Source organism: Apiotrichum porosum (assembly GCF_003942205.1).
Source record: "Apiotrichum porosum strain DSM 27194 chromosome Unknown scaffold_7, whole genome shotgun sequence".
NCBI lineage: Eukaryota > Fungi > Basidiomycota > Tremellomycetes > Trichosporonales > Trichosporonaceae > Apiotrichum > Apiotrichum porosum.
In genome coordinates, this window is record NW_021167114.1 from 774,895 (window position 1) to 801,343 (window position 26,449).

The 26,449-nt window shown below is 59.6% G+C and overlaps 11 protein-coding genes and 2 non-coding genes across 13 annotated transcripts; 5 read left to right on the forward strand and 8 right to left on the reverse strand.

Moving 5' to 3' along the window:
* Window positions 1-2,489: 2,489 nt before the first annotated feature.
* Window positions 2,490-3,962, forward strand: EHS24_008590 (uncharacterized protein; the record flags this gene model as incomplete). Its single annotated transcript, XM_028623900.1, has 1 exon — window positions 2,490-3,962. The coding sequence occupies one exon, from the start codon at window positions 2,490-2,492 to the stop codon at window positions 3,960-3,962; it is 1,473 nt and encodes a 490-aa protein (XP_028475874.1).
* Window positions 3,963-5,200: 1,238 nt separating this feature from the next.
* On the reverse strand, window positions 5,201-5,281 carry EHS24_008591. Its single transcript has one exon. It is a non-coding gene; the product is annotated as a tRNA-Ser (tRNA).
* Window positions 5,282-5,772: 491 nt separating this feature from the next.
* On the reverse strand, window positions 5,773-5,903 carry EHS24_008592. The gene has a single exon. It is a non-coding gene; the product is annotated as a tRNA-Trp (tRNA).
* A 457-nt stretch (window positions 5,904-6,360) lies between these two features.
* Window positions 6,361-7,514, forward strand: EHS24_008593 (uncharacterized protein; the record flags this gene model as incomplete). Its single annotated transcript, XM_028623901.1, has 4 exons — window positions 6,361-6,426; window positions 6,626-6,702; window positions 6,895-7,207; window positions 7,281-7,514. The coding sequence occupies 4 exons, from the start codon at window positions 6,361-6,363 to the stop codon at window positions 7,512-7,514; spliced, it is 690 nt and encodes a 229-aa protein (XP_028475875.1).
* Window positions 7,515-7,845: 331 nt separating this feature from the next.
* Window positions 7,846-8,629, forward strand: EHS24_008594 (uncharacterized protein; the record flags this gene model as incomplete). The annotated part of the gene is made up of 3 exons (XM_028623902.1): window positions 7,846-7,911; window positions 7,970-8,055; window positions 8,092-8,629. 3 exons carry the CDS (start codon window positions 7,846-7,848, stop codon window positions 8,627-8,629), a joined length of 690 nt encoding a protein of 229 aa, XP_028475876.1.
* Window positions 8,630-9,109: 480 nt separating this feature from the next.
* Window positions 9,110-10,306, forward strand: EHS24_008595 (uncharacterized protein; the record flags this gene model as incomplete). Its single annotated transcript, XM_028623903.1, has 2 exons — window positions 9,110-9,247; window positions 9,299-10,306. The coding sequence occupies 2 exons, from the start codon at window positions 9,110-9,112 to the stop codon at window positions 10,304-10,306; spliced, it is 1,146 nt and encodes a 381-aa protein (XP_028475877.1).
* A 705-nt stretch (window positions 10,307-11,011) lies between these two features.
* KAP95 (karyopherin beta) lies at window positions 11,012-14,051 on the reverse strand (the record flags this gene model as incomplete). The annotated part of the gene is made up of 8 exons (XM_028623904.1): window positions 11,012-12,709; window positions 12,749-12,859; window positions 12,919-13,068; window positions 13,140-13,292; window positions 13,351-13,659; window positions 13,710-13,814; window positions 13,902-13,960; window positions 14,012-14,051. 8 exons carry the CDS (start codon window positions 14,049-14,051, stop codon window positions 11,012-11,014), a joined length of 2,625 nt encoding a protein of 874 aa, XP_028475878.1.
* A 1,158-nt stretch (window positions 14,052-15,209) lies between these two features.
* On the forward strand, window positions 15,210-17,286 carry LYS1_2 (Saccharopine dehydrogenase; the record flags this gene model as incomplete). The annotated part of the gene is made up of 4 exons (XM_028623905.1): window positions 15,210-15,368; window positions 15,663-15,714; window positions 16,041-16,071; window positions 16,128-17,286. The coding sequence occupies 4 exons, from the start codon at window positions 15,210-15,212 to the stop codon at window positions 17,284-17,286; spliced, it is 1,401 nt and encodes a 466-aa protein (XP_028475879.1).
* Window positions 17,287-17,948: 662 nt separating this feature from the next.
* On the reverse strand, window positions 17,949-18,478 carry EHS24_008598 (uncharacterized protein; the record flags this gene model as incomplete). Its single annotated transcript, XM_028623906.1, has 2 exons — window positions 17,949-18,340; window positions 18,436-18,478. 2 exons carry the CDS (start codon window positions 18,476-18,478, stop codon window positions 17,949-17,951), a joined length of 435 nt encoding a protein of 144 aa, XP_028475880.1.
* Window positions 18,479-18,754: 276 nt separating this feature from the next.
* On the reverse strand, window positions 18,755-19,826 carry EHS24_008599 (uncharacterized protein; the record flags this gene model as incomplete). The annotated part of the gene is made up of 3 exons (XM_028623907.1): window positions 18,755-18,983; window positions 19,047-19,246; window positions 19,494-19,826. The coding sequence occupies 3 exons, from the start codon at window positions 19,824-19,826 to the stop codon at window positions 18,755-18,757; spliced, it is 762 nt and encodes a 253-aa protein (XP_028475881.1).
* A 365-nt stretch (window positions 19,827-20,191) lies between these two features.
* EHS24_008600 (uncharacterized protein) lies at window positions 20,192-21,502 on the reverse strand (the record flags this gene model as incomplete). The annotated part of the gene is made up of 9 exons (XM_028623908.1): window positions 20,192-20,200; window positions 20,254-20,412; window positions 20,516-20,639; window positions 20,786-20,892; window positions 20,968-20,991; window positions 21,050-21,086; window positions 21,128-21,209; window positions 21,278-21,295; window positions 21,355-21,502. The coding sequence occupies 9 exons, from the start codon at window positions 21,500-21,502 to the stop codon at window positions 20,192-20,194; spliced, it is 708 nt and encodes a 235-aa protein (XP_028475882.1).
* A 424-nt stretch (window positions 21,503-21,926) lies between these two features.
* On the reverse strand, window positions 21,927-22,786 carry EHS24_008601 (uncharacterized protein; the record flags this gene model as incomplete). The annotated part of the gene is made up of 4 exons (XM_028623909.1): window positions 21,927-22,031; window positions 22,081-22,253; window positions 22,308-22,437; window positions 22,556-22,786. The coding sequence occupies 4 exons, from the start codon at window positions 22,784-22,786 to the stop codon at window positions 21,927-21,929; spliced, it is 639 nt and encodes a 212-aa protein (XP_028475883.1).
* Window positions 22,787-25,615: 2,829 nt separating this feature from the next.
* On the reverse strand, window positions 25,616-26,272 carry EHS24_008602 (uncharacterized protein; the record flags this gene model as incomplete). The annotated part of the gene is made up of 2 exons (XM_028623910.1): window positions 25,616-25,910; window positions 26,034-26,272. The coding sequence occupies 2 exons, from the start codon at window positions 26,270-26,272 to the stop codon at window positions 25,616-25,618; spliced, it is 534 nt and encodes a 177-aa protein (XP_028475884.1).
* Between the last annotated feature and the right edge of the window lie 177 nt (window positions 26,273-26,449).

Here is a 26,449-nt window from a genome sequence, read left to right on the forward strand (position 1 = left end):
ACAAAGGACATTCAAAACATCAATTGAAGCTGTGAACCCAAACTGATCGTGGCCATTAGACGCCATACAAACTGCGCACCTGTTCAGTGTTTGTGTGCGATACTCTTGTGAATGGACCATCGATGCCGAGTGAAGCTACATAAAATTGATACAGTAATCCAGTGGCCCCAGTGGCCAGTAAATGTGTGAGAGCCGCCAGGCCGCCATGTTCACGCTTTGTCGCGTCGCGTCGTGGGATGTTTTCGAGTTTCAGAAAAGCGCTGCTGTTCCCAACAGCTGCTAGAGAGGTCAACCACACCAACGACCAGTCACGTAACCAGGAATCGATACTGCCGGAACTCGCGCAAGAGATCCTCATTACCCTCTCTCCTGTCCTGCGCAGCGAGATTCAGTGTAAAGTACATAAGTCTCTTTACCATGCCGGTTCCTGGGAAGCGGTACTGTACGGGGCAAGATACAAAAAGAAAGTCGTGTCATACGAGCAGAATGCAGAAACACGGAGATGCGTCCCACTGCCCGTGCGTTGCCACACGTATTTTCCGGAAATGCCGCCAACAGGCCAACCTTCAGTGTGGTTGTGTGGGTGTGTTACCCCCCCCGGCACGGTCCGGCAAGGGCGGCGGCCCATCGCTTGCAGCTTGCATCGCCCTGGGCCGTCCCTTTTGGTGGCTCCCGGACCATTTCAGGCGCCAAAACGACGACAAAGCTTTAGACCCCAGCCGCGCGAAAAAAAAAAGAGAAAAGCTTTGTCCTGCCTGCACCCTGTGCGCCTGTGCTCGCCCTGTGCTCGCCCTGTGCTCTCGCCTGTAGCCACAGCAGCGCTGTATAGGCCGCGCGCCCTCTCGCCCGTTCTAGACCAAACCACTCCCACAACCATGCAGTGGCCAGTGGACGGGCACGACATGCACAGCTCGTAACATATGGCCATATGGGCTACTTGGCAAGACCCAGACCAGGACCCAGAAACACTGTTATGACTGAGAGAGAGAGAGAGCCACTTGCATGAACCATAGGACACAGACACCCCCACAGAGAGATCTATACATGAGATCCCTTCCGGTTTTGTCCAATTCATATGTTGCAGTTGTGCATAATGTTGGGCGCGTCGTGTCTGCATGTGTGTGTGTGTGGGTGTGTGTTAATGCCCCAACCATAACTCTACAACTGGAGAGACAGATCTCGTGTCCAAAAGCTTGGTCTGCGTTCAAAAGCCTGGATCTGTCCACCCTACCCCCACCACCCACCGTGCCTTTGGCCCCTTGCTTCTGCGGCCCGCTCAGCGCCTGTGCGCCTCAAACCATCCCAAGCCCCAGCCAGCCAGCCCACACCGCCCACCCCACGCCGTACAGAGACAGAGGAGCCGGGAGCCAAGAGCAGACGCTGCTCTCGTCGTCCGTTGCTGTCAGGCGACCCACACCGTGCACACATGCATCCACTCGCATCCATCCGTTCACTCATTCTCTCACCCTTTGTCACTCTTTTAACAACAATCCTCCCCTCCCTCCTCCTCCCCCTCCCCCCCTCCCCCCTTCTCCCCTCCTCGGTCCTCGGTAGGAACCAAACATGTCCTGTGAGTCCTAGTCCCAAACGACACATAAGCTTTTGCTACACCGACGCGTCCCTCGTCCAAGACACTCCCACCCAGGGAAACGCACGCGCCGTAGACCTCCCATCCCTCCCATCCCCCTCCCTCCCCCCCTACAACGCAGCAGCCAAAAAAACACAGACCCCAAGTCTGCGCAGTCTCTTGGGTGTAGGACATAATTGCCTTTTGCTTGTGGCTGGCCATGGCTGGCCTACTCTACCGCCGTGAAATAGTCATTGGGCCAGGAGGGAAACGACCAAGCATGGTTGTTTGGGGGATCCATGGTCGCGCGTTCCTTGATGCCGGGCGGGTCGTGTATAAACGTCCTTTCTTGCATGGGGTGGAGACAGGAAATGAACGTGTGCATCGATGGCGAGCACGCATCATGCATGGCAGGCGCGCACAGCGTTTGCCGTCGTATATGGTGTGGGCTGCTGGTCGAGAGAGAGGGGGCCAAAGTACCCCTTAGTGCAGGTTGTAAAGGACGGGACGACCCAAAGGGCCAAACGTCCCGTCGTCTCCGTCCCTAACACCCAACCGCCCCCATTCTCCCTCGTCCATCCCAACAGATCCTCACACCACGCTCGCTCTTGTGCTTTGTTTCTCTCCTTTCTCTGTCTCTCGCTCGTCCTCCTCCCCTCCTCTACCTGGTGACCAGCTTGCTGACACTGGATTCTCAACACACACACATACACAAAACCCGACACTCGTTCAACCCCCCACCTTATCGCTCCTTCACCCCTCCCCCCGCTTGGTCGCCTGGCGCGTCCCCCGTTTTGCCCTCCCCCCCTCGTGACGCCGCACGCACCGACCTGCTCCCAACGGCCATCACATCCGTCGTTGCCCTCCTCCTCCTCCTTCATCCTCCCCATCACCATCTCCCCCTCTCCCGCTCACCATCGCCATGTCGTCCGACGCTAATTCGGCCGCTGCGTCTACCGCTGCCGCTGTTGCTACGTCTGCAGCCGTCGACCCTTCGACCAGCGCTGCCGAGGTCACCTCTGTGGCCGACACCACGTCCCAGCAGCCTGTGACGACGTCGCAGGAGCAGCAGCAGACCACCTCGCAAGAGCAGCAGCAGACCACCTCGCAAGAGCAGCAGCAGACCACTTCCGAGACCCCTTCGACCACTTCAGAGCAGCAGCAGACCACTTCTCAGGGGACCTCGGAGCCCGCAAGCACCAGCGTGGCCCCGAGTTCGACCGATAACCCCTCGTCTGTCGTGTCTTCTTTGCCTGCCTCTTCTTCTTCTTCTTCAACCGCCGTTCTCCCCTCTTCCACTTCTTCAACCCCTGCCGCAGCCACGACATCGGCCGCTGGCGTCACTTCCGCCGCGACCACCGAGTCGGCCCTCACATCGAATGTTGTGCCCTCGCAGGTCTCCGCCAGCACGAGCGCCAGCTCGGAAACCGTTGTTACCACCGGCACTGATGGCAAGGTGTACACTGTGACCCGCGTCGTCGGCAGCACTGGCACGGCCGGTGTTTCTGGCTCGTCGTCGTCGAGCGGCTCGTCTGGATTCTTTGAGAACACTGGCGCGGTGGCTGGTACTTTTGTGGCGGTCGGTCTTGTCGCGACTGCGGGTATCGCTGCGTTCATCTTCTTCATGCTTCGCCGTCGCCGTCGCCAGCGTCTTGACCGCGACGTTGCCGCTGCCGCTGCCGCCGCCGCCGCGCAGCACCAGCCGCGCTTCGAGGACGACGACGAGCCCAACCACATGGTGCAGTACGGTGGTTACTACCAGTCGCAGTCGAGCCACGACATCGAGGGCCAGGAACCCGAGGGCATGGGTGGCCGCCACTACGACTACGAGGACCCCACGGGTGGATACGACACATACGCCGCCAACCTCGTGGACGCGCCTCCTCACGGCCAAGACGGTGGCGACCGCTCGTCAACCTTCACCCAGGCTGGGATGGCCGGCTTTGGTGCCCAGGCTGCGACCAACGGCTACAGCAATGGCCAATACACCGGCGCCTATCCTGACCAGCAGCAGCACCAGCAGCAGCAGCAGCAGCATATGCCCGAGTACGGTGCCCCCGCCCCGGACTTTTCCCACTCGTACGGTGACCCCCAGTACGACGTTGCCCATGTCTACGCTTCGCCCGACATGGGTCTCTCGACCGTGCCCGAAATGAGCGCCGAGGGCCACTCGGACACGGCGCACTACTACGGCCAGCAGGCCGCCGCTGCGTTTGGCATGGCGCCCGCCCCTCACCCGTCCCAGCAGCCAGGGTTCAGCTACGCCGACGACCCGTACGGCGGGTACGAGAACGACCACCAGCCCCCGCAGCAGCACAACCCCCTCAGCCGTCTGGACAGCAACGGATCTGTGCAGGCCTCTGTGCGCCGGGACCTGACCGTCTCAAACGTGTAAACAGGAGACGAGCGCAGTCACAGCCCCCGCGTTCCATCCTCCCAAACCCCAAACCCCCAACCCACCGCCCACCCGCCCACCACTCGCGGCGGACAGGCTTGTACCGGTGTAGACTAGATGCCCCCCGACTACCCACTTGACTCGTGGACTTTTTTTCTTCTTCTTCCCCTTTATATACCAACCCACCTCCCCTCCCCTCCCCCTCCCCTCCCCCTTATAGCCTCCTACCTCGTTTTCTTCCCTTTACATTTTTTTTTCTTCTTTATTTCTCGTTTTCTTTGGTTCCAGGGTCACGGACGCTTTCTATACAGCCATTTTGTAGACAAACAACACCCTGCTCGAGTCGCGATCGGCGCGACGTAAACCATAGGTGTGTGACATGTCAATACGGCCTTCATGCGCACAATACAAGGTCTCTGGAGCGAGCACGAGCGAGCACGAACGAGCACGAGTGAAAGTGGTGGCCACGCGCACGCGTGCAGCGGTAGCAGCAGCGGCAGCAGCAGCAGTCCACTGGGAACGAGGGGGAGCAGATACGCACACACACACACACTCGTTCCCGTGTGCTGGTCGGATTCGCTGCACCAAACAAGCTTTCGATCAGGACCGACCGACCGACCGACTCCGCGCTGCAGCCGTCCCCGCAGGCCGCAGGCCGCAGGCCGCTGGCAAGTGGTGAGGTTGTTTGGTCCCAGACATACACCAAACAACTCTAAAACGAACATGTCCAGCCATCAGAGGCTGCCGCGGTGCCAGACAGAGCTGTGCGTTTTTCAAACGCCATGGCATGTGGGCGTGGACACTGGTATATGTACTGGACACCGGTACAACGGAGACCGCGGACACTAGTGTTATGGATCGGCGGCGCCCGTCCAGCGGCCAGAGGGGCGGTATCGGTGACGGCAGCCGCGGGTAGGAGTCTGCGGCCCCTTGTTCTCCCCTTTGGCCTTTGGGTCATGGCAATGCAATGGCGGCGCTATCCAGGCAGCTGCCAGCGCAACGTCAGCTGACGTTGACGCTGGCAGCAGGGCCATTGGCAGCGTTCTCCTCCCATCACTCGAGAGCTCGGCGTGCCTCGAGAGCTGGCCGCGAGGCATCCAACTGCCTGTCGTCGAGTATGCCCACCGGCGTCCAGTACCCTTTACAGACCACCACAGCCTGCTCCTCCTGCTCCTCCCCCCCCTCTTCCTCCTCCCGCAGCCAAAAGACAAGGCTGCGCTCGCGCGCTCCTCCCGATCCGACAATGACATGATTCGAACATGTGCTCCCGAAGGAAATTGATTTCGAGTCAATCGCGTTAACCACTCCGCCACATTGCCGCCCATGCTGTGTTCTCCTGCATGCAAGGATGCCTACAGTGCTTTCCTCGCATCGATTGGAGCTGTGGATGGCGAGTTATGGATGGATGAAGATGGTGGGGGGCATGGGGGTTGGTGTCGGAAGTGGCGCGTGTGGCGGCGGAAGAGGAAGATGCCGATCTGTGTGGGTTTTCGGATCGCCGTGGCATTTTCGCGCGACGCTGGTAGGTAGGTGTTTGGCAGGTGGGTATCTCGACTGTATCTACTTCGCGCATGGCTTTACAAGCTACTCTGAGTTGATGCCTGCTTGTATGCCCCCACAGATGCCAACACCTGGTATTCTTGCCGTGGCCCAGCATCGCTGCCGGTGGACGTGTTCCCTCCCCCCTCGGCCGTACGCCCTTGCATTCGTCTTCGCGCCCCAGGACGCCTCTCTACAACACATCTACTCTTCCCGCGCTCCACCTGCCTCGCCAAACCAACACCCGTCTCGCCCCCTGGGCCAAAAGAGACGATCCCGGCCCGAATCGAACGGACAACCTTGAGGAAGCAACGCCTCGGTCGCTCCGAAGAGAGAGCGAGGGGGTTGTTGATTTGCATCCCGTAATTGGAATCTCACGCGCTACCATTACGCCACGGGATCGCACGATGTTGTGCGCGCGGTGTAGAAGATGGTGTGGGTGAAGAGATGGGCTGGATTGGGGCTGTGGTTGTTGAGAAAGGTAGTAGGGGGCGGGAGGGGGGCCGGTGGGATCGGCAGGTGCCACTGTGGTTGACCGCTGGTGAGTGGGTGTCGGTGTGGATACCACATAATGTCGCTTTCATGCAGTGGCCGCCCAATGTGGTAATTCCTCCTACATGTCTTCCTGCGCGACACCTATCAGGATAGATGACCATGCATGCTGTACGTTCTGCTGACCGCGCTACAAAGGCGAGAGAGCCCGTCGGCGCGACCGTCATGGACACAGGATACCTCGCCTGAGTTTTGGGTGTATTTGCTTCCGTCATCCACGAGATGACCATCGGATCGGTCACGTCTCGAAGCCTCCATGAGAGCGTCCTCCGGTCTTGTCCCATTAACAACAACATTCCACACGACCATGGCCGACAAGCCCAAAATCGAGCTCGAGCTCAACCCTAGAGGTATCCCCAAGGCGCCCTTTGTGGTGAGTAGCGTGCCGAGCGACTCACGGGGGGAACGGGAGCTGCTGGCGGCTGCCAGCAGCTGGAGGTCGTGTCGCGAGTTGCTGGGCAGGACATGACCTGCCGTGTGCTTGCGACCTGGCTTGGGGGCCTTCTTTATGGCTAGTAGCCATACACCGCACACATGGACCTGGTCGCAGCGCAACATGCTCACGCGCGCAGGACAATGTCGACGACTACATCGGCACCAAGGACGGCGACGTCGAGGGCGTGATCAAGAAGTTCCAGGAGACGAGCGCGTGAGTGAGGAGGACCCGCGACGGTGGAGAATGACACCGTCTTCTCTGAGGGTACCATGGGTTACTTGTGGGGGGCTATGGTGCTAGCTACGCCGTACACCACCAAGCGCAGCTACACACGCACATAACCCCCGCTCCCTCGTCATACCTCTCCGCGCCGCACCAACACCCGCACCCACTGACACCTCCCAGCAAGTACCGCTACATGGAGCTCAACCTCCAGCAGCGCCGCAAGGCTCTGCTCGCCAAGATTCCCGACATTGAGCAGACGCTCGGCGTGGTGACGTTCATGGCGGCACGGCGCGCCAAGGCTCTGGGCGAGCCCGAGCCCGAGGAGGAGGACGCCGGTTCCGACGCTGGTTCCGACGACATTGACGCCCTCCTGGACGGCGAGGAGGACGAGGAGGCCGCCGCCAAGCCCCTCACCACCTTGTTCGAGCTCAACGACACCCTGTACGCCGAGGCGACTGTCAAGGAGAACGGGCAGGTCGGACTCTGGCTCGGCGTGAGTGCACACCGGCTGAGAGGTGTTCCCACTAGCCGACCGCGTACCGTCCACTGGTCCACTGACATCCCAGGCCAACACCATGCTCATGTACCCGCTCGCCGAGGCGGCCGAGCTGCTCAGCTCCAAGCTTGCGGGCGCACGCAAAAACCTCACCGAGGTTGTCGAGGACCTCGAGTGGATCCGCGAGCAGGTCACCGTCATGGAGGTCAACTTTGCCCGCGTGCACAACTGGGACGTCAAGCGTCGTCGCAGCGCCAAGGGCGGCGAGGAGAAGAGTCTGATGGGCGAGAAGGAGGCCAAGTAGAGCGAGACAGAGGCATAGGCCAGAGATCCAGAGAGGGAGGAGGTGGTGGTGGTGTAGATATTGACCTGAGTGATATGGCATACCCCGCATAACGTTATCCTCATCGGTGAACTTGGTTCGGCGGGCCTCGAGCCCATCGTCCAGCAATGTGACTGACAGTAACGCAGTGAGGCGAGCTTTGGGCTCCTCACCATGCATCAGCTGATGACTTGCGAAACCACAGAGAAGACGCGATGTGCGCCCCACCCCACGTCGTCACCTTCCTTGATCAGGCCTTCCTCCTTCCTCACCTTCCTCAACTCCACATCGACGTCACACACACTCACCGCACATGCCTCGACCCACATCTACCAATGCTCGGCGCAAGCCTGGAGAACCCAGCTTTGACGCGGTGCTGGTGAGCCGGTCCTTGCCACCGTTGGCCACCCTTCCTCCCTTGCCTGACCATCTCCCAGGACGCTCTCATCGACGGCGACTGCGTGGAGAAGACGGGCGTCTCGGCGTGCTACGAGTGCCGCCGCAAGGGTCTCCCATGCTACAAGTACGAGGGCTAGAGCAAGTGCATCACCTGCGGCAGGGCCGTCTGCTCCCACTCGCACGAGACGCACAACGGCCGCGACAGGCGCGCAGTCCGCGCCCACCTCCAGGCCGCGTACACCTTTCTCGAGACGCTCGTCCTCGCTCCCAACCTCGAGACGGGCCGCGACCACGCCCTCAACGCTATTGGCAAAGGTGCGGACATGTTTGGCGGCGTCCACGCGAGCACCGACGACGCTGTGCGCCAGGACCTGACTGAAAACCTCGCCGTGCGCACGCAGTTTGAGGGCAGGGGACTCGAGGGCCTCAAGCACGTTCCCGCGTTCAGAAAGTTTACGCGTACGAGCAACACGTACAAGAACGCCCTCCAGGACGAGGCGTGGCGCAAGGCCAAGTCGCGCAACGGCTACGACAGCGACATTGAAGAGATCTTCCCACGTGGACGTGTCATCGGCGGCGGCTACCGCGGCGTCGAGATTGAAGAGAACGACGAGGAGAACCCAATCGTCGTATACCCGCAGGCCCGCTCGAACATCAAGACAGAAACGGGCAGGGCTGATCACTGGGAGGATTGGTAGTGATATCCCGGCTCCCTTCTGAACCTGTCGGGTGCCAGAGTAGGCGTCACTGCACTACCACAAGACAAACCTTCAGGCATGTCCGCATTCCGATGACAACGTCCCAAAACAAGGCCAACAGCAAAACCTCCGCCACTAAAGAGCAGCCACGAGCTCCAATGAACGAACAGTATCCCGCCATAGCTCACGGTCCAGCCGACAAGTGACGTATGGTGTTAGAGCCAGTAAGATATGTATGCATCGCAGTTATGTACCTGATTCTTCTCTTAGACGCCCGCCTCTGATCCGACGACCTGTGGATGTCATTCCTCCTTCCTTTGCCCTTCCCCGAGAACAATCGCACGCCCGACGCACTTCAACTTGCTCCCACGCCCTTTCTCTTCTGTCTCTCTCAGCGCTCTCTTGACTCTCTTATACCCATATCTGACGCCTACACCATCTTACTTGCACTGACTACACCCACTCTCCTGTTCAAGCAAGATGGTTCGGTATCGTCCCGGCTCCTCGGCCGCGAAACCTTTCCGCAAGAAAACGTTCCACAAGGCCAAGCGCCACAACCTGGTCTTGAACATTTCCGAGCGCCACTCCATTGGTGAGAACCAGTTTGAGATTCTGTTGGTGAGTTGTTAAAACAAGGCTGCGATTGCAACGTCCACTCATCTTGAACAGGCGGCTTTGACGAGCAGCAGTGGTACCTACAAGGAGAACGTCGGTCTCGCGGCCTGCTTTCAGTGCCGCCGGAGTGGGATTCCATGCTACTCGGAAGCGGACGCACCAAACGACCCAGATTTACCTGACCACTGCGCAAACCGCAACTACCTGCCTCCTGCCAAGTGTATCATGTGCTACCGCAAGCCGTGCTCGCACTACCTGCAGGCCCACTCGCACCTCGAGCTGGCCCAGCAATGCCAGCAGCGGGCGTACACGTTCCTCGAAGACCTTGCAGTGCCTCCCGACCGCCAGGCCGAACTCCAGCAGACACTCTGCGATATTACGCGCGTAGCTGACATGTTTGGCGGGGTGCGGTCCAAGACACACGAGACGGTGACCCAGGACCTCACGCGGAACCTTAAACTGCGCCAGAACTTTGAAGGTCAAGGGCTACTGGGAATGGTGTCGGTGCTGGCGTGGAGCGAGTTTGCCGAGTCGAGCAAGAAGCTCCAAAAGGCCTTGGCCGTCAAGGAGGAGCCCAAAGAGGCGCCCGGGGTGCAGGTCAAGGCCGAACCCGTCGAGGCCCCGGACGCTGCAACCAACCCGCTAGCGGTCGTCCGCTACGACCCTCACGACGACGAGGATGAGCCCGCCGGTCCCAGCGAGCGCAAACCGCACTTCAGCATGGGCCCCGCGTCGGCCCCGAAACGTGCCAACGAGGACGACGCAAGCGAATCCGACCCATGGGGATCCGACATCGAGGTCGTCTTCAACAAGTACAAGGCCAAGGCCAAGGGCAGGTCCAAGTCCAAGTTGTCCAAGCGCCAACTCGACATCTCCAGTGGCAGTGACGACGACGAGTCAAGCTGCACCGATAGTACCCTCCTCAAGTCTCTAAAGCGAGGTCTCAAGCGTATGCGTGAGGAGCGTCGTCGTAAGCGTGGCAGGCATGGCGGTGGATCGGTCGGGAGGGATAGGGGCGGGGGGAAGCAGACCCGCCCCATAATGATTAGTGACTCTGATTAAGCGACAGTACATGTTTACTGTCTGTGCAGTACATGGCTTGTGAGACAGGCGTGCTTGTGAGATAGGCGTCGAAGTATCGTATGCACCAAGTCAGGCCGTCAATCACACACGCCTGCGGAAATGAGTATGATGGTTGCTGGTGCCACCGCACATCGACTTTTCAGACCATCCAGCACGCCCTGGACGTTAAGTGTATGTGTTTCTCCTGAACGGTACCTCCCCAGGTCCTACTCACTACAACCCGGGACATTACCTTTCGTTCAACCAAGCCTGTTCTGCACCTGTACCCCTGCACCTGCAACCTGCAACCACGACCATGTTAAAAAGAACACACTAACATGCACGAGATATTCTCCCCTTCTGCTGCCTCTATCCTTCTCCGTTGGCCATATGGGGGGGAGCCTTTCTCCCCCCGGACCAGTACAGTAAGTTTGCGACCTCGGTCGCGGGTTGCGTTGCAATGCTAGTTTCGGACACTTGATGCGGGGGGCGGGTGTGTGTGTTGGGGGGGCGGCGATGAAGGTCCTTGGACAAACAGGGCGCGGCCATGACATGCGTGACGAAATGCTTGAGGATAAAAAAAATACGAGAAAAGTTGGGGTGGGTTGGTGGTGGTGTGGTGGTGGTGGGGGGGGGGCATGTCATTCGAGTCGTGAGATGCAGAGAAAACGGGTATCGTGGGGGTATCACCGGAGCGACGGTCATTTACTTGGACAGGTCCCTGATGGTCTTCTGCGCGTAGGCGGCGTTGGTGCGCGAGTGCTTGGAGGCACCACGCTGGCGGCCGATCTGGATGGCAGTCTGGATCCACTCGGCGTTGAGCTCGTCCCGGACGGCAGCCTTGTAGGTGTCGCCAAAGTCGCCAATAAGACCAAGCGACGAGGTGACAAACTCCTCGGTGCGGTCCTCCTCGGCGAGGCAGGTGCGGAGGAAGCCGAGGATTCCAGGAACAAACTGGAGGAAGGGAGTGGGGTCCGCGGCCTTGAGACCGTTCATGATGCCAATGAAAGCGTCGACAATGGCCTCGCGCATGGTCCAAACAAACTCGTTGAGGGCGAGGTCGTTGGCGGAGGCCGAGGTCGAGCCAGCCTGGCTGAGAATGTTCATGGTGGTCTCGAGGTAAGGGACAAAGGCGCCGCCAACAGCGAGGGCAACCTCACCGATAGCGGTGATGGCAGTGGGCTTGACCTGGCGGTGAATCTGGGGGCTGCGGAGAATGTCGATGAGAGCGACCATGATGCGCTCCGCGTAAGGGGCAAGAGCCTCGCCGACGGCACGCGAAATGTCCGACACACAGTAAACGGCGGCCTGGACGACCTGGTAGTCCTCAAAGGCGGCGAGGGCCTGGAAGAGGAAGGGGGCAAAGGCCTCCATGTACTTGATAAAGCTACCCTCCTGGGCCGAGGCGAGAGCGCCGACGGTAGCGAAGGTGTCCTCGAGCACACCGCCGTGCTTGGCCGAGGTCGAGATGACGGTGAGGAGGTTGGTCATGATGCGGTCGGCGTAGGCGGAGACGAGGGCGGGCGACTTGTGGATGAACGACTGGATGACGACGCAAATGTTGATCTGCAGGTCGTTCCAGTTGTTGCGGTCGTCCATGCCAAGGAGCTGGTTCTGGAGGCCGATGAGGGTCTCCTGGCGAGCGAGCATGGCGGCGGCGACCTGCTCGACAATGGGGAGAGTGTCGAGAGCCGAGAACTGCACAAAGGTGGCCATGGTCTGGTAGGCAGCGGAACGGCAGTTGTTCTCGTTGTTGGACTTCTCCGAGACGGGGATGAGGGCCTTGAAGATACCTTCGTAGTAGACCGACATGGGCGACGACTGGGGGTCGTCGCCGAGGCCGTCCTGGGGAAGAAGCTGCGAGACGAGGTTGTTGAGGGCCGAGCAGCACGAGTTGACGATGCGCCCCGAGCTGCCGAGACCCATGACGAGGGCGGTCACGAGGTTCTGGAGGTGCATGCTGGGGTCCACAACATCGAGCATGAGCTCGGTGATCTTGGACAGAGTCCAAGCAACCGAGTCACGGACGTGAAGGTCGGGGTCGCTCTGGAGCATGCCGATAAGGGCGCTGAGGGCCTGGGTGACAAGCGGCGAAAGGGTGGCCGAGTCGGGGCCCTCGAGGATACAGCCAAAGGCCATGACGGCGGCCTCACGGTGCTGCCACTCGGGACGACGGATGCCGGCCTCGACGAAGGGGACAACGGGCTGGACAATGGCGTCACCGAGGTTCTGAGCAAGGAGCTCGAGACACGAGGCGGCGGCCATGGACTTGGTCCAGTCGTCCTCGTCAGCGTCCTCCTCCTGCTGCGAGAGAAGCTCGAGCAGGACAGGGAGGATCTCGTTGAGGGCGAGCTTGGCAAAGTGCTTGGACTCGATGGCGGGCTCCTCACCGTACGAGATGGCCTGGGATGGTTAGAATAATTTTCGAGTGCACGGACCCACCTCCTGAGCCTCGATCTCGATGTTGGTCTCCTCGTCGCAGACAGTCGCCCAGAACTCGATGGCCTGGAGAGCGACAGGCTCCTCGGCGTGCCTCATACCCATGATGGTAAGCTGGAACGTTAGCAACCAAGGAAGCAAATAAAAACAGGATATGATGATGGTCAACTTACGCCAAAGAGAGCACGCTCCATGTAGAACTCCATGTTCTCGTAGTACAAGCTCATGATGCGGACAAGACACTCGAACGCAACGACCTGGACGGCGACGGACGAGCTCTGGGTAGCCTCGCACACGACCTGCATGATGTAGTTGCGCTCGCCCTGAGAGATGTGTGTTAACTGTGCGATCCTATCCTGTCGGGAGGGTTGGCCCCATCGGACAAGAAGCTCACCTCGCGCTCAAAGTTGTCGCGGATGAACTCGAGCGAGTTGTAGAGAGCGTTGATAGCGGCGGCCTGGACCTCGGCGCTGGGCTCCTCCTTGCGGGCGCCCTGGACGACGGCAGTCAGAATCTCGTTCGAGCGCGCCGAGAGGTACTGGGGTTGCTAGGATAATGTCAGTGATGGCATCACACCAAACGCGATTGCAGCGTTCCACACTTACAACAACCTCGCAGACGTAACCAATGGTCTGGAGAGTGGCGATACGGGCACCAGTGTTCTCCTGGTTCTGGACAAACTCGAGGAGCTGGCCAATGAGCTCGGGCCACCCGCCGTGGGGGAGCTCGATAGCGGCGCCGGCGGCGACACACTGGGCGGCGACGGACGCGGCGACCTTTACGGGCGACGCGAGAGTCTGGAGCAGCAAGTGCTTGAGGGGCGCGCGGACGTCTTCGGGGAGGGCCATCCAGCGCTCCGAGAGCGCGGGCTGGTTGACGGCATCCTGGACAGGGTGTGAGCCACCAGTTGGACCCTTTCGGAGAACAACAACAGTGCGAGCGAGCACCGCGCTGGACAACTTACACGTGCCGAGAGGGCGTTCTTGAACGCAAGGCCTGCAGAGTTGCGAATGTGAGGAAGTGCCTGCTCGTTGGCAAGTTCAGTAGCGAGGGTTTGGAGGTATGCGGGCTGTGCAAAGGGCGATTAGTTTCTGGTTGGTTGGCTAGCAAGCCCGAACGCCTCGTTGGACAGGGAGGGAGAGAAAGTCAAACTCACAAAGTTGTCCCTCTGGGCGGCCTCGAGCTGCTGCTCGGCCGACTGACGCGTCGCGGCGTCTGCAAGGGCATGTCAGCGGGTGTGTGCTTGGGGTGTGAGCGAAGACGTACCTTCCGAGAGAGCGTTGGTGAGGAGGGTGGCGGCGTTCATGGTGTTTGGGGGAGAGGGGGAGGGAGAGGGAGGTGAGTGGGATTATAAGGATGGGGACAGCGGAGGGGGAGGTTGGTCGCTGGCGATGCGGTGAATGGGGAGTATCGCTGTCGACCGAGCGAGGAGAGGGGGAGAGGGACTACAAAGAGAAGAGGTAGATGGGGCGATGATATGATTCTTTTGGCGAAGAGGTTGGTGTGAGGGAGGATTGATAGAATCGTCGTGCCGCGGGCCAGCAGGGTGTGTGTGTGCGTCTCTCGCCCGATGAGCGCGCGCCGTGGGTGTGGTTGGGTCTCTTGCCGCCAGCACACGCGCGTGGGGTGGTGGGGGCCTGGATTGGACGGAGGCAATTTGGCCAAAGCTTTGGGTGGAGGAATTTGCTTCCGTCGTTGCCGCGCCCCCGCCGCTTTTTTTTATTTTATTTCGCACCATGGGCGGTGACGTAGGGGGCCCGTACGGTGGCAGTCAGCACGCCTAGTGTGTATTTGACAGGCGCGCAAAACACATAATCGTGTACCGTTTTTACACACACCACCATTTGCACCGGACCCAGCATGTCCGACGCCTCACCCACGGCGCAGCCTTTTTTGTGCTGCCATTGGATCGTTGGATTGAATGTGTCAGCGGCTTAGGTCGGGGAGGCGTCAGACGACTACTACCCCCCAGGGACAACGCACGAGTGCGGGGACCAGGCATGGGAAGGGGAGCCAGTTTTGACTCGATTGAGTCATAAACAGGCCCACATGCCAGACGGCCAGAGGGAGCGAGTCAAAAGAACCGCAGCAACACCGTCTCTGTCTCTCTCGCGGTGACTTTTAAGTCGATTTACGAGTGGCTCAAATATTTGAATGCCGTGAGATTAACCGGCCATTAGAAATGCCTGTCTAATGTCGGCGTAAGATTTGATTACATCCGCGCGCACGCCCTCGGGCCAGGAAAACTCACATAACTAGTCCCTGCCGCCAGCATCTCCCCCCCTCTCACAATCTCTTTCTTTACACACCCAACCACCCACCCCCGCCCCACATCGCATCTTTCACTTGCGCACAAAAAAACAGGCTAGACTTTTGCTCTTCCTCTACGCTCGCCCACGCATAGCCACACTAGGCCCCCCTTACAACACACCCCCTTACACCCCCCTCTATCGCAGAGCCCATCATGTGCCCCACCCCGGACCAGATTGAGACCAACAAGGAGGACATGGTCCCCGTCGACCTCTCCACCGCCGTCAAGTCGAACGGCACTGACCGCCACGGCGACAAGAAGGGCTTCTACGCCCGCCCCTCGGACTTCCTCAGCAACACCTCGAACTGGAAGGTGAGCAATTTTCGTGGCAGTGCCCCCCCCCGCGGTGCGACATTCCGACCGACATTCCGACCCGTCACTCGCTTCGAGTCGACGTTTTGTGCATGTTTTGCGCCCTGTCTGAGGACTCTGGCCAGGCGCATATGACGCCCACGGTGGCAGCTATGCTTGCAGCGAGACTGTGGCACCCTCGTGGGCGTCTGTGGCACCACACGTCCCTCTCGGCCGTTTTTCTCTCCCACCTTTGCCTTCCCAGCCTTCTTGAACTCCCGACCATTTGTGGACGTCATCTAACGCAACAAACAGATCATCGAGTCGACTCTTCGCGAGGGAGAGCAGTTCGCTACCGCATGGTTTGGTGAGTTCTCATTTTCGCGCATGCGTGTCCAGAGTTGCAGACGATGGGCTGGGAGGCGGCCTCTGAAGGGTGGCATGGGTTGTTGCCGAAAAATGACGCTTCGGTCACCCTGCCACCTATCATTGCCTTTGCAGCTTCACGGACGGGCTGCTCTGTCCTCATCCTAGTACCCGGGTGCTTCAACTTCACTGTCACCCGGGAGCTGGATGGGTAGAAACCCCAGCTAGAGCCCAAAACACTCTGTGCCCATCGCAAAACCCTCGCTGTGCTGCGCAGACACCCTATCGCACCCATCTCCTCAACAACAAGCTGACCTCTGTTTCCAGACCTTGAGACCAAGATCAAGATCGCAAGGGCGTGAGTTTTATAATGGTTGTGGGGTTTGGTGACTCACCGCTGACGCTTTATCTCAGTCTTGACGACTTTGGTGTCGACTACATTGAGCTCACCTCGCCCGCCGCCTCGCCCGAGTCGCGTGCCCACTGTGAGGCCATCTGCAAGCTCGGCCTCAAGCGCTCGAAGATTCTTACCCACATCCGTTGCCACATGGACGACGCCCGTATCGCCGTCGAGACTGGTGTTGACGGTGTCGACGTCGTTATCGGCACCTCGTCGTTCCTCCGCGAGCACTCGCACGGCAAGGACATGACCTGGATCACCAAGACCGCCATTGAGGTTATCGAGTTTGTCAAGTCGAAGGGCATTGAGATCCGCTTCTCGTCCGAGGACTCGTTCCGTTCGGACCTTGTCGACCTCCTCTCGATCTACCAGACCGTCGACAAGATCGGTGTCAACCGTGTTGGTGTTGCCGACACTGTCGGCTGTGCCGACCCCCGCCAGGTCTACGAGCTTGTCCGCACCCTCCGTGGTGTTGTCGGCTGTGACATTGAGACCCACTTCCACAACGACACTGGCTGTGCCATTGCCAACGCCTACGCCGCCCTCGAGGCCGGTGCCACCCACGTCGACACTTCGGTCCTCGGCATTGGTGAGCGTAACGGTATCACCCCCCTCGGTGGTCTTATCGCCCGCATGATGGTCGCCGACCCCGAGTACGTCAAGAACAAGTACAACCTCCACATGCTCCGCGAGGTCGAGAACCTCGTTGCCGAGGCCGTCGAGATCCAGGTCCCCTTCAACAACTACATCACTGGCTTCTGTGCCTTCACCCACAAGGCCGGTATCCACGCCAAGGCCATCCTCGCCAACCCCTCGACCTACGAGATCCTCAACCCCGCCGACTTTGGCATGACCCGTTACGTCTCGATCGGTCACCGCTTGACCGGCTGGAACGCCATCAAGTCGCGTGTCGAGCAGCTCAACCTCGAGCTCACCGACGAGCAGATCAAGGACGCTACCGCCAAGATCAAGGCTCTCGCCGACGTCCGCACCCAGACCATGGAGGACGTCGACACCATCCTCCGTGTCTACCACACCGCCATCCAGCAGGGCAAGCTCAAGGTCGGCCAGCCCGAGGTCTTTGACCGCTTGCTCGACGAGCACCACGCCTCGCGCGACACCTCGCCCTCGAGGACTCCCGCCAAGAGGCAGCGCACCGACGCCGAGGCCTAAAAACAATGGCTTAGAGAAACCGTGTGTATTTCTTGTACCGATGCATATGAGGTTGGCAGCGAATCCGTATTACAACAGCAGACCAGAGCAGGGGCAGAGCAGCGTAACGAGTAGTGCGAGCGATATACCTCCCAACTAACGAAAACCAAGATTTTTCTGCGCAATTCGTGAAGCAATGCACGCCCTCTCATTCCCAATGACTCGTGCCAAGCGCACACTTACGCCATGCCCCCCGCATACTCGGGCCCGCTGACGGTGGCACCAGGAACACGGCGAGAAGCAGAACAGCTGGGTAGTCCCGTGCAGCGGGTACACCGGTACCTACCGGGTGAGGCTGGCAGAGAGGGCCCGTGCATCACGCTCTTGTGTCTACGGGAGCTACGGCGCTACGGGTCGGTCTGCCACACGTCCGACCCGAAACCCTGGTGGCAGCCTGCAGCTAGCCCGACCAGACAGCTCCGAACGGGCGAGCTGGACGAGAATGGCCACATGGCCACATGCTGCGTGCTGCTATGGATGGCACATGGCAGGTCGCGTATCCCACGTTACGCCCTATTTCGCTGGTACGTCGTCCAACTCCGTGGGCGCGCTGGTACGACGGGTGTTGGCAAACTGTTCGGTGCGGGTTTGGCGGTTGGGGTCGCGCTCGCTCAGTAACAACGTCAACAACGTTGATCGAGCTGAGAGGGGTAAGCGTTTATCGCCTGAAGCATGTCGAGAATGGCTTTAGAGTCCAGACCCGCTGTGAATGGGTAGGCAGGGTGAAGGTCGAGCTGTTTCGCCACATCGACGATGGTGTCAAAGGTGCGTTCCAGTGTGAGGGAGGGCTGCGTGTCAGCTTTCGCCACTGTGCTACCACAACTTAGTTTGTAATCCATGTCCTGGCGCCACAAGGACATGAGCGTAATGGCGTAGCCTTTAATCGTGTCGTACGTGATGTCTCCTCCACTGCGGCTGGTGAGAGTGGCCCCGAGGAAGGTCAAGAAAGGCTGCAGGAAGTTGTCACCGGGGAAGGTGACCGGACGGCACGCCGCAAGCTCTTCGTACGTCGAGACTGTGTGGCCGTGCACAGTGCTTGTGACCTTGACGCGTTCGTGTGTTCGCGGGTGCGTTGGCGGTGCTTGATGGTGTCTGCCGACACTGGCCTACGTGTGGTTTCCTGGGTGGATCCTTCATCGACGAGAGACTTCATGGTGATGCCGTTCCTGGTGAGCGCTTCTGCGCGTGTGGTGCGTTGGAGTCGAGGGCGCGGTCAGTACGACATTGGTGCTGTGTGTTAAATGTGTATTGATAAAGGAAACAGTGTGAGCGAGCACTCATTAACCTCGGAGGAAGGAGGGAGGAAGACGGGTTGACTAACCCATACTCGAGTCATGTAGTCGGAATGTAGTCCTAACCGTACCATGTACATACGTTGTGCATGGCCAGCCATCTACCGCCAGAACCGCCTGATGCTGTTCTGTCCTATCTACACTTTGCTGCCAACCATAATACCAATCCTGCAAGCCGCGCCAATGGCCGCAGAGAGCAACGAATGGCCAGGCGCCTTGAGCGCGCCTTCCTCGACGGCAATGTCGAGATGGCCCAGCTCGTCATCGCGGAATTCCTCAAGGACCTCCGCCATGAGCGGAAGAGATGGGTGCGGGGTCTCGGACGCAGCGTTGTCGGCGAGCACGGGCTTGAGCGCGCGCAGTTGGCTGCGGGTGTCAGTCACGTCTGGAAGCAGGAGAAAGCTGTACCACTGTACCCGGCACACTCACTCGTCATAATGCTCCCCAATGACAGTCTCCACCGCCTCGGTACACGCCATCGCGGCCTCTTTGCCCATCAGAGCAGTCGTCGCGCCCATGCCCCACGCGAGGACCTGCCAGACGGGATAGAGCGCCGTGGGACGCACACGGTGCTGGTGGGCCATGCGGGTGAGGACGTTGAGGTGGTGGCGCTCGTTCTCCCACATGTCCTGTGCGTATGTGAGCTTCTGTGCTGGGTGTGATCATGGAGGAGGAGGTGGGTGACGCTGGGCGAACGGGTGTTTAGTGCTGCAACGGGGAGTTGTGCAGCACACTATTTCGTTTACCTCCAGATCAAGGTCGGGCTAGGAACATCACACATCCCACAGCCCACCGCATGGCGGTGGACAGGCGTGCGTCGTTGTTGGCCGGTCGCCTTCCTTGCCCAAGCCACCTCACACCACGCCAAAGACTCACCTCAACCTGTTCCGCGGTCCGCTTGTCACCCCTCATCTGGCTGCCCCACTTCTGGCCCCTGTAAATCCAGTTGGCGCCCAGCTCGCCCGCATGGTCGACCCGAACGATCTCTTCCAACAGCCGACGGTGGTCGGGCGGCAGAGTGGGCGAAGTAGTCGTGGCTGGGTTGGGAGGAGCGCGAGGAGTGGAGGGACCGGCCTTTGCGGCGGGAGGAGGACCAGGTGGGCCCGGGGTGAACGCGGGCCTGGGCGGGTTGTATGCGTGCGAGGCCAGTGTCCTGGCCAGCGCGGGGCGGAGAGTGGGCGGTTGCCTGAGGAGGGTTGGGAGGGACATTTGTTGTGGTGTGGTGTGCAGTGAGGATGTGGACGAGACGAGACCAGACGAAAGGAAATGTTGTCAGGGCGTGTCCGACTGTTCATTGCGGGAGTTGCCGGGCGGCTCCGTCATCGCGTCTGCACAACGATTATGATTCTGCATTTTAAAGACAAGCTGCTACTGTTTTAAAGGTGTACATAGATATAAGGGGTGTCTAGTCGACCCAGCAGCCATTCTTCTTGTGCCAGTCCTGCATGTCAGCTGGATACTCTGCGTTGGATACTGCCCAGCTAAACGGGCATATGTAACACTTGGGGGCGACAGTTGCAGTTGCCGTGGTTGTGTTGCAGCTGCCTTGCATGACTTGCCCCCCGACGCATGCGCTACTTGGTCTGCGAGCTGCAAGAATTGTACAGCTCACCCCCCTCCTCCTACCACAACTCACCTCAATACCCGCACCGGGTCCATAGCCCTCATACGACTTGAACCCAGCTGGAATAGGGACATACGCAGGACACGAGTCGCGCTTGATGGCAATACCGTCGACACCCTTGGGAAAGGTCGGGAGGTCGCTGTCGATGGACGAGGCCAAGGGATAGATCCACTGGTGTGCGTCAGCTTACCACCTTGAACGCTGGGTTCTACAGGCAAACCCGCGTTGGGCTACGCAGCTGGGTCCTCGTGGTCGAGCTAGCTGCGCCACTCACGTCAGGCCATTCGGGGTGCCAGTTCCAGAGCATAGCACTGCAGTCCCCGCAGAACGTGCGAATGGAGGTGGTCTTCCTGGTCGGGTGGTCGTTCTTGTCAAAGGCCATGGCCGGGGTGTACTCCCTTTGAAGCGTCAGCCTTAGTGTTTGGGACCACGCGAGGTGACAGCGGCATCCTCACTCCTGGTTCACCTCTAGCTCCCGAATGGATGAGGCCCGCTACAGGCAGTGTGGAAGCCCCCAACAACGTAACCTGAACAAGGGACTCACTTCATCTTGTCCTTGCCGCGGATAACCTTGAGCGTGGGGTTGTTACCCATAATGTTGACGCTGCCGGTGTATCCGCCCGTCTTGCGGCAAATGCTGCATTGACAGAGCTGGGGAGTCAGCTGTCTTGAACTGAACAGACACTTAGCTGGTCGACGGTATGAGAGCATGCCACAACGACATACCTGGTAAGGGACGGGCGTGTTCGACTGGCATAGTCAGAGACGCAGCACAACATACGTCACGAAGACGAGGTCCGGCACCTACCTCAACAGTGTACTTGATAGCACGGCAATGACAGGAACTGCTTGTATCAGCACCACTCTCACTGGACAATGTACTCACCCTTCAAGAAGCATCGGCATGGTAAAGTCGAGTGGAGGAGAGAGAGTTGTCAAGAACAAAACATGGGTGTGTGCGAGTCTCGCTAATCATTATCATTGTGAAATGATGTCATTCATGGTTCTCCCGAGCTAGCTCGTCGATACTGCCTACCACCCCAGCCTTCATTGTCTGTAAGAAGCGCGTCTGACTTCCACAATGCCCACATGTAGCGGTCCGTAGTCTCTTACCATCAATGGTGCGTCTCCTCCTTGGTTTGACGTTCCCAGGCGACTTGCACGTTTCCACCCCGTTGACGGGTTTCAGCCCGAGCGGCCGCAGCTCCGCGGCGCTCTCAAGCCCCGCGTACCCGCGTCTTCGCTGAGAACGTGGCCACATGAGCTGTACTGTGGTACGGTGGTCGCCCGGAAAGTCGAGGGGGAGGTTATAGGACGAGTGTGCTTCTGGCGATCTTGATGGAGATGTGGGCAACAGAGGGAAACAGAGGAGGATGAGAAATACAGAAAGCAATCGCGTCGCTTCCATTCCGTCGAGACGGCCCTGGTTTGACCGGCCATCTCTCTCTGCGCTCTGCATATGGATACTCACAGCAGCATGCATTGGGGGCCGCTACACCTCTGTAACTGTACGTTCTGCTTCCTTTTGGGCTGTTTTAAGATATCTCTTCGCCCCGCACATCTTTACCGTGTATGCGTAATATGCACAGCCCTTGCGCATGGTCGAATGCCATCTCTATTTCTTGCTTCTTGCTTCACCTCCAAAACGCCCCATCCTGTCCGACTCGAGAGGTCTTTTCAATCCCTCACTGCTGAGCCTTCAGTGCCCGGATGTGGTCGTTCACCACTCCGCGCGCCTCGAGCTGCTCGAGCGTCAAGTACTTGGCGCCTTGCACGTTGCCGAGGCAGGTCTGTTGAAAAGGTCAGCCCAAGTCCACCCTCATCGCTTTCGCTACTCACCTTGGCACCACAGTTGCAGTCGAATCCCTGGGCCATGTCCCACTCGGTCGAGGGGTAGAAGAAGGTAATGTCCTCGCCCTTGGCCAAGCCAGCGGGGCCGACGTGCACCTCCCACCGTGCTGGGGTGCCGGCGGGAAGCTGGAGCTGGGCGGTGGGCGCACATGAGTGGTTCACTAAAGCTGTCAGCAAAAAGCGCTCTGGAGGGGGGACCGCGAAGCCTAGCGCACTGAAGAGCAGGTCTGAGTTGAGCTCGAGGTGGTGGTCGGGGCCCGGGCCGTACTGCACCGACGAGTAGGCCTTGACGGGAGCCTGGGACGCGTTGGAGAGGGTGGCGAGGAGCTCGCCGGGCGCATAGTCCTGCGAGGTCAGCGTGTGTACTGAAATCCTGCTCATATGCGTGCTGCCATGGTGTCCCACAGGTCACAGGACAGCACTGGGCGCCCCCTGGCCATGGCCATCGCACTCGGGTACTTACGTGCTTGGCCACCAGCTTGCTCGAGAAGGCCTCGACGCCCGGCTCGGCCGACTCGCTGAACACGACCTCAAACTGCTCTGGGTGAGTAGCGGTGTACGATGCCGAGCTGATGGGCTTGATGAACTCGACGGCGGGCTCGGCGGGCAGGTCGGCGTCAAAGGCGTTGACGGTGGGGACCTTGACGGCTCCGTTCTGGGTAGCGGTGTTGGGGGACGAGACGATGACGGTCATGGTGGGAAAGTGCAAGCTGTGAGTACTGGGTGGCAATTGCAGCGATGGGTGGGGATGAGCATGAGCTGTGCGACAGGGAGGGGACGACGAGGGGGGGTTATAAACGACAATTGGCTGTGTCGAGTCGTTGTGGATACTGCGAGACGCTTTACGACACGGGGTGGACGAACATTGCCCCGCCCCCGGGCCGGTTAACACTGCCGGAATCATGACCAGCTTCCTTCCTCCCAGCACACCCGGGACCCGGTCGACCCGACGAGGACGCCACACCCAACATCCCCCCCCCCCCGTTGTGCTGGCCCCAGAGGTTTTGGGTCGCCAGGAATGCAGGAACTGTGCAGGAACTGGCGTTCATACGGCCGTTCCTCTGCGTTCTCTCTGCGTCGCCTCGTCATCGTAAGCCAAAGCCAAATACTAGCCAGTTTGCCGATGCGGAACATTGTTCATTCTGGGAGAGGAGGGTGGTTCCGTGGATCGACCGCGGACCCGTCCCGTCCGCGCGACTTTTTATATTCGAATAATCACTAGCAAAACGACAGCTCCTCTTCACCTTGCGCTCCACTACATCGCTGCATCGCTGCGCCCGTCGCATCACTACGATCACTACGTTACGGATCGTAATGCAGTACGGAAGCCACCATCTCGTGGGGGGCCGCCGGGGGGCGGAGAGTGACAGCTTGCATTCCGGTGACGTCGACACGCCTCACCCCTGCCCTTGTCCTCTATTCTCTTGGCGATGGGGCCGCATTCCGCACCTCTCCAAACCAGCTCTCATTGGACCTCACTATTCACTCGACGCTGACGTGCTCTGTCTGCCTCACTCCGTCTCTGTCTCTGTATGCGCTTCTCACTCGTGCCTCTCTCTCACAGAATGAAATCTGCCATTGCCGCAAAAGGCTCATCTCTCTCCGCCCCCTCTGGGCGTCACCCCGTTTCTCCCACCAATTTCCCACCTGTACCTCTGCTTCGCTGCTCCCCAACTCCCCCACAGCTCGCTCAGAATATATCGGAGGATCTCGCGGCCCCGCGAAACGCCACGCCACGGATTCAATGCCGCAGCTGCGGTGAACTTTGTCGACAACGAGAGATGCTAGAGATGCGAGAGCGAGCCCGCGATATTCGAAATTCGGCGACGGCGTACGGGGTTAGCGGACGGAGCAACGCCATGGCCACGGCGACCAGAAAGTGCCACTGTCCAATCGGTTCCGGAGGCGAGTATGGCCCGGCGGTTGGCGCCGCAGCAGCAAGATCTCGCACACAGGGAACGAGCGAGGGCTGTGGGATGTGGGTGAGGCTGTGGGTGGCCATGGCGCTAGAGACTCTGTACCCCTATGCTTTGGTGAATGGCGACGGAGAGAGCAAGGGGACGCAGGAGGGGTGGGTGTATCGTCGGCGGCGGACAGACTGCGCTCCGAACATGGTCGGGCCGTGGCGCGTTGGAACCTTCCGTGCTGAGCGCCACTGATGGTGTCTGGAGCACCACCACGTCAGCTCGTGCAAACTACTGAGCGTGGGCTAGCATCTAGCCGAGCGAGGCTATCAGTCGAAGGATAAGCGAGGGGTGGCTGTAGAATGTGAGGGGTCGAGAAGCATCGGTCCTGCTCATCGTCACGCAAGGCCGGTGGTCAAACCATTGCGTCAAAGTGCCGACTCGAGTTCTGAGACGCCTACAGCTCGGCCCCACCACATCTGCTCATGCACATACGCCGGTACTTCTGTGTCCGCGACGTTCGGGTCTGAACGGGGTACTGGTTGGTCGGTCCGTCGGTACTGTTGAGCAACCTCAACGATCAGCTACAGTAGGTGCATTCCAAATCCACCAACCCGGTGTCGGTGGTGTGTTCGCGTGGGCTTAGCGACTCTCCAAGGCTCCATGGCGACGACAGTGGATCGGCCAACCTGGCGAAGAGCAACGGGATCGTCTGCGTTGTCTGGTAATTTGAGTCTATCCGGGCAGTCGCCACACATTTCATGGGAGCAGAATCCACCCGCGCACCTCCCTGTGTCTCAACACACCCAAGCACCACCCAACCGCTACGCCAACGAATACGTCCAGTTAATAAGCATATTCATGAAGCCCAGGAGAGCGAACAGCGAAGGTGAGTATATCAAGTCGAAACTCAGACGCAAACCACCGCGACGTACGAGGAGCGCCGCCGAGGACGACGTCAAGCGTGCAAGCGGCGGTGTCCCAACGACCACAGAGCCTGGCGAGATACTGGCGGGTGCTGACGCGCGGTGGCGTCGCCTCCCATATGTGTTGGTGAGCGACATGGGAGAGCGAGAGTCTTAACTAGTGTTGTGCCGCCCCACCCCTCCACTGACAACACGGGCTGAACAAGTTCTTGTGGTGCCCTCTGGTCTTGCTGCATCAACCAGCACATGTGCTGGGAATGCTGGATACGGGAGAGGAGACTATCGCTGTGATGACCATAACGACGAATGGGGACATGATGACGGACGACGACGACGACGGCCCGGGAGGTCCACGGCGGGTCAGCGAAGGAGAAGGAGTAGCTCACAGAACCCAAGCTCCCTGCAGACAGTCCACTGGCTGGGGTAAGTGTATGCAGCCTTCAATCACCTCGCCATCTGAATAATTACTCAGATCAGAATCTGCGCTCATTGCTAATAGTTGCCTCGTTGCGGTCACTGCCCAGGATTCCTCGCAGTGCCTTTGCTTGGCAATGGACGCGGTAACGGGAATGGCAGTATTCGAGAGTTGAAGCGTCAGCAGCCAGAGTATGTGTTTCAGTACACGCGTCACCGGTGTCACAAGTCGGGCTCGTGTCCTGCCTGCTCGTTTTGAGGTGGTGGCGGCACTCTATGTTACATCTCGTCCTTGGCCTTGCTGCTCTTCCTCTTCTCCCTGCTCTGCTTCTTCTTCCGTGCCGCCTCCCTCCTCTTCTGCCTGTCCTCCTTGAGCTTCTCCTGCGCAACCTTCTTGGCCTCCTCTGCCATCTTCTTCTGCTGCAGGGCCTTCTCAGCCGGTGTCAGGGGCAGGTCGCCCGGACGAATGCCCACGCCGCCAGGTGTCGCGCCGCGAAGACGTATCCGCCCGTCCTTGAGGTATTCGGTGATGACGGGCGACGCGGCGGGGCGGTACTTGAACTCGTCCGAGTATCTGGATGTGGTGTGTCAGCCAGCGCGTTGGGTGAGGGTTGAGGGAGGGGAGGAGGAGGGGAGCAAGGCCATGGGGGAGGGGGGACACGATGGTAGGGGATCCACGGCTTGTGTTCGCACCTACCGCGTTGCGTAGATGACCTTGGGCTTGCGGTCTCCGGTGAGACCGCCGAGCTTGACGGCCATCCAGCCCAAGAAGAAGACGGCGAAGATGAGCAGCCCGCGCTTCCACCAAGCGGGAGCTGGGCGGTTGAACTCTGCCATTGTTGAGGCGGTGTGGGGATTGTCGAGGGTGAGCAGGTCGTGCTCGTCGACTTCGTTGACGTCCTCGGGACGCGAGGGCACGCGCTGGTACGAGGCCATTGTGAGAGGTTGGGTGTGTTGGTGGTTGTTGTGCTTGTTGAATGCTCTCAGAATAAACCACGTCGTGTTCGCAACGGGATGCACGGAAATGAGTGCTCAGCCAACATTTACTTCCGCTTGACACCTGACAGCGGCGGTGCACAACAACGACTGCGAGATCCGACCACGGTCAACGTG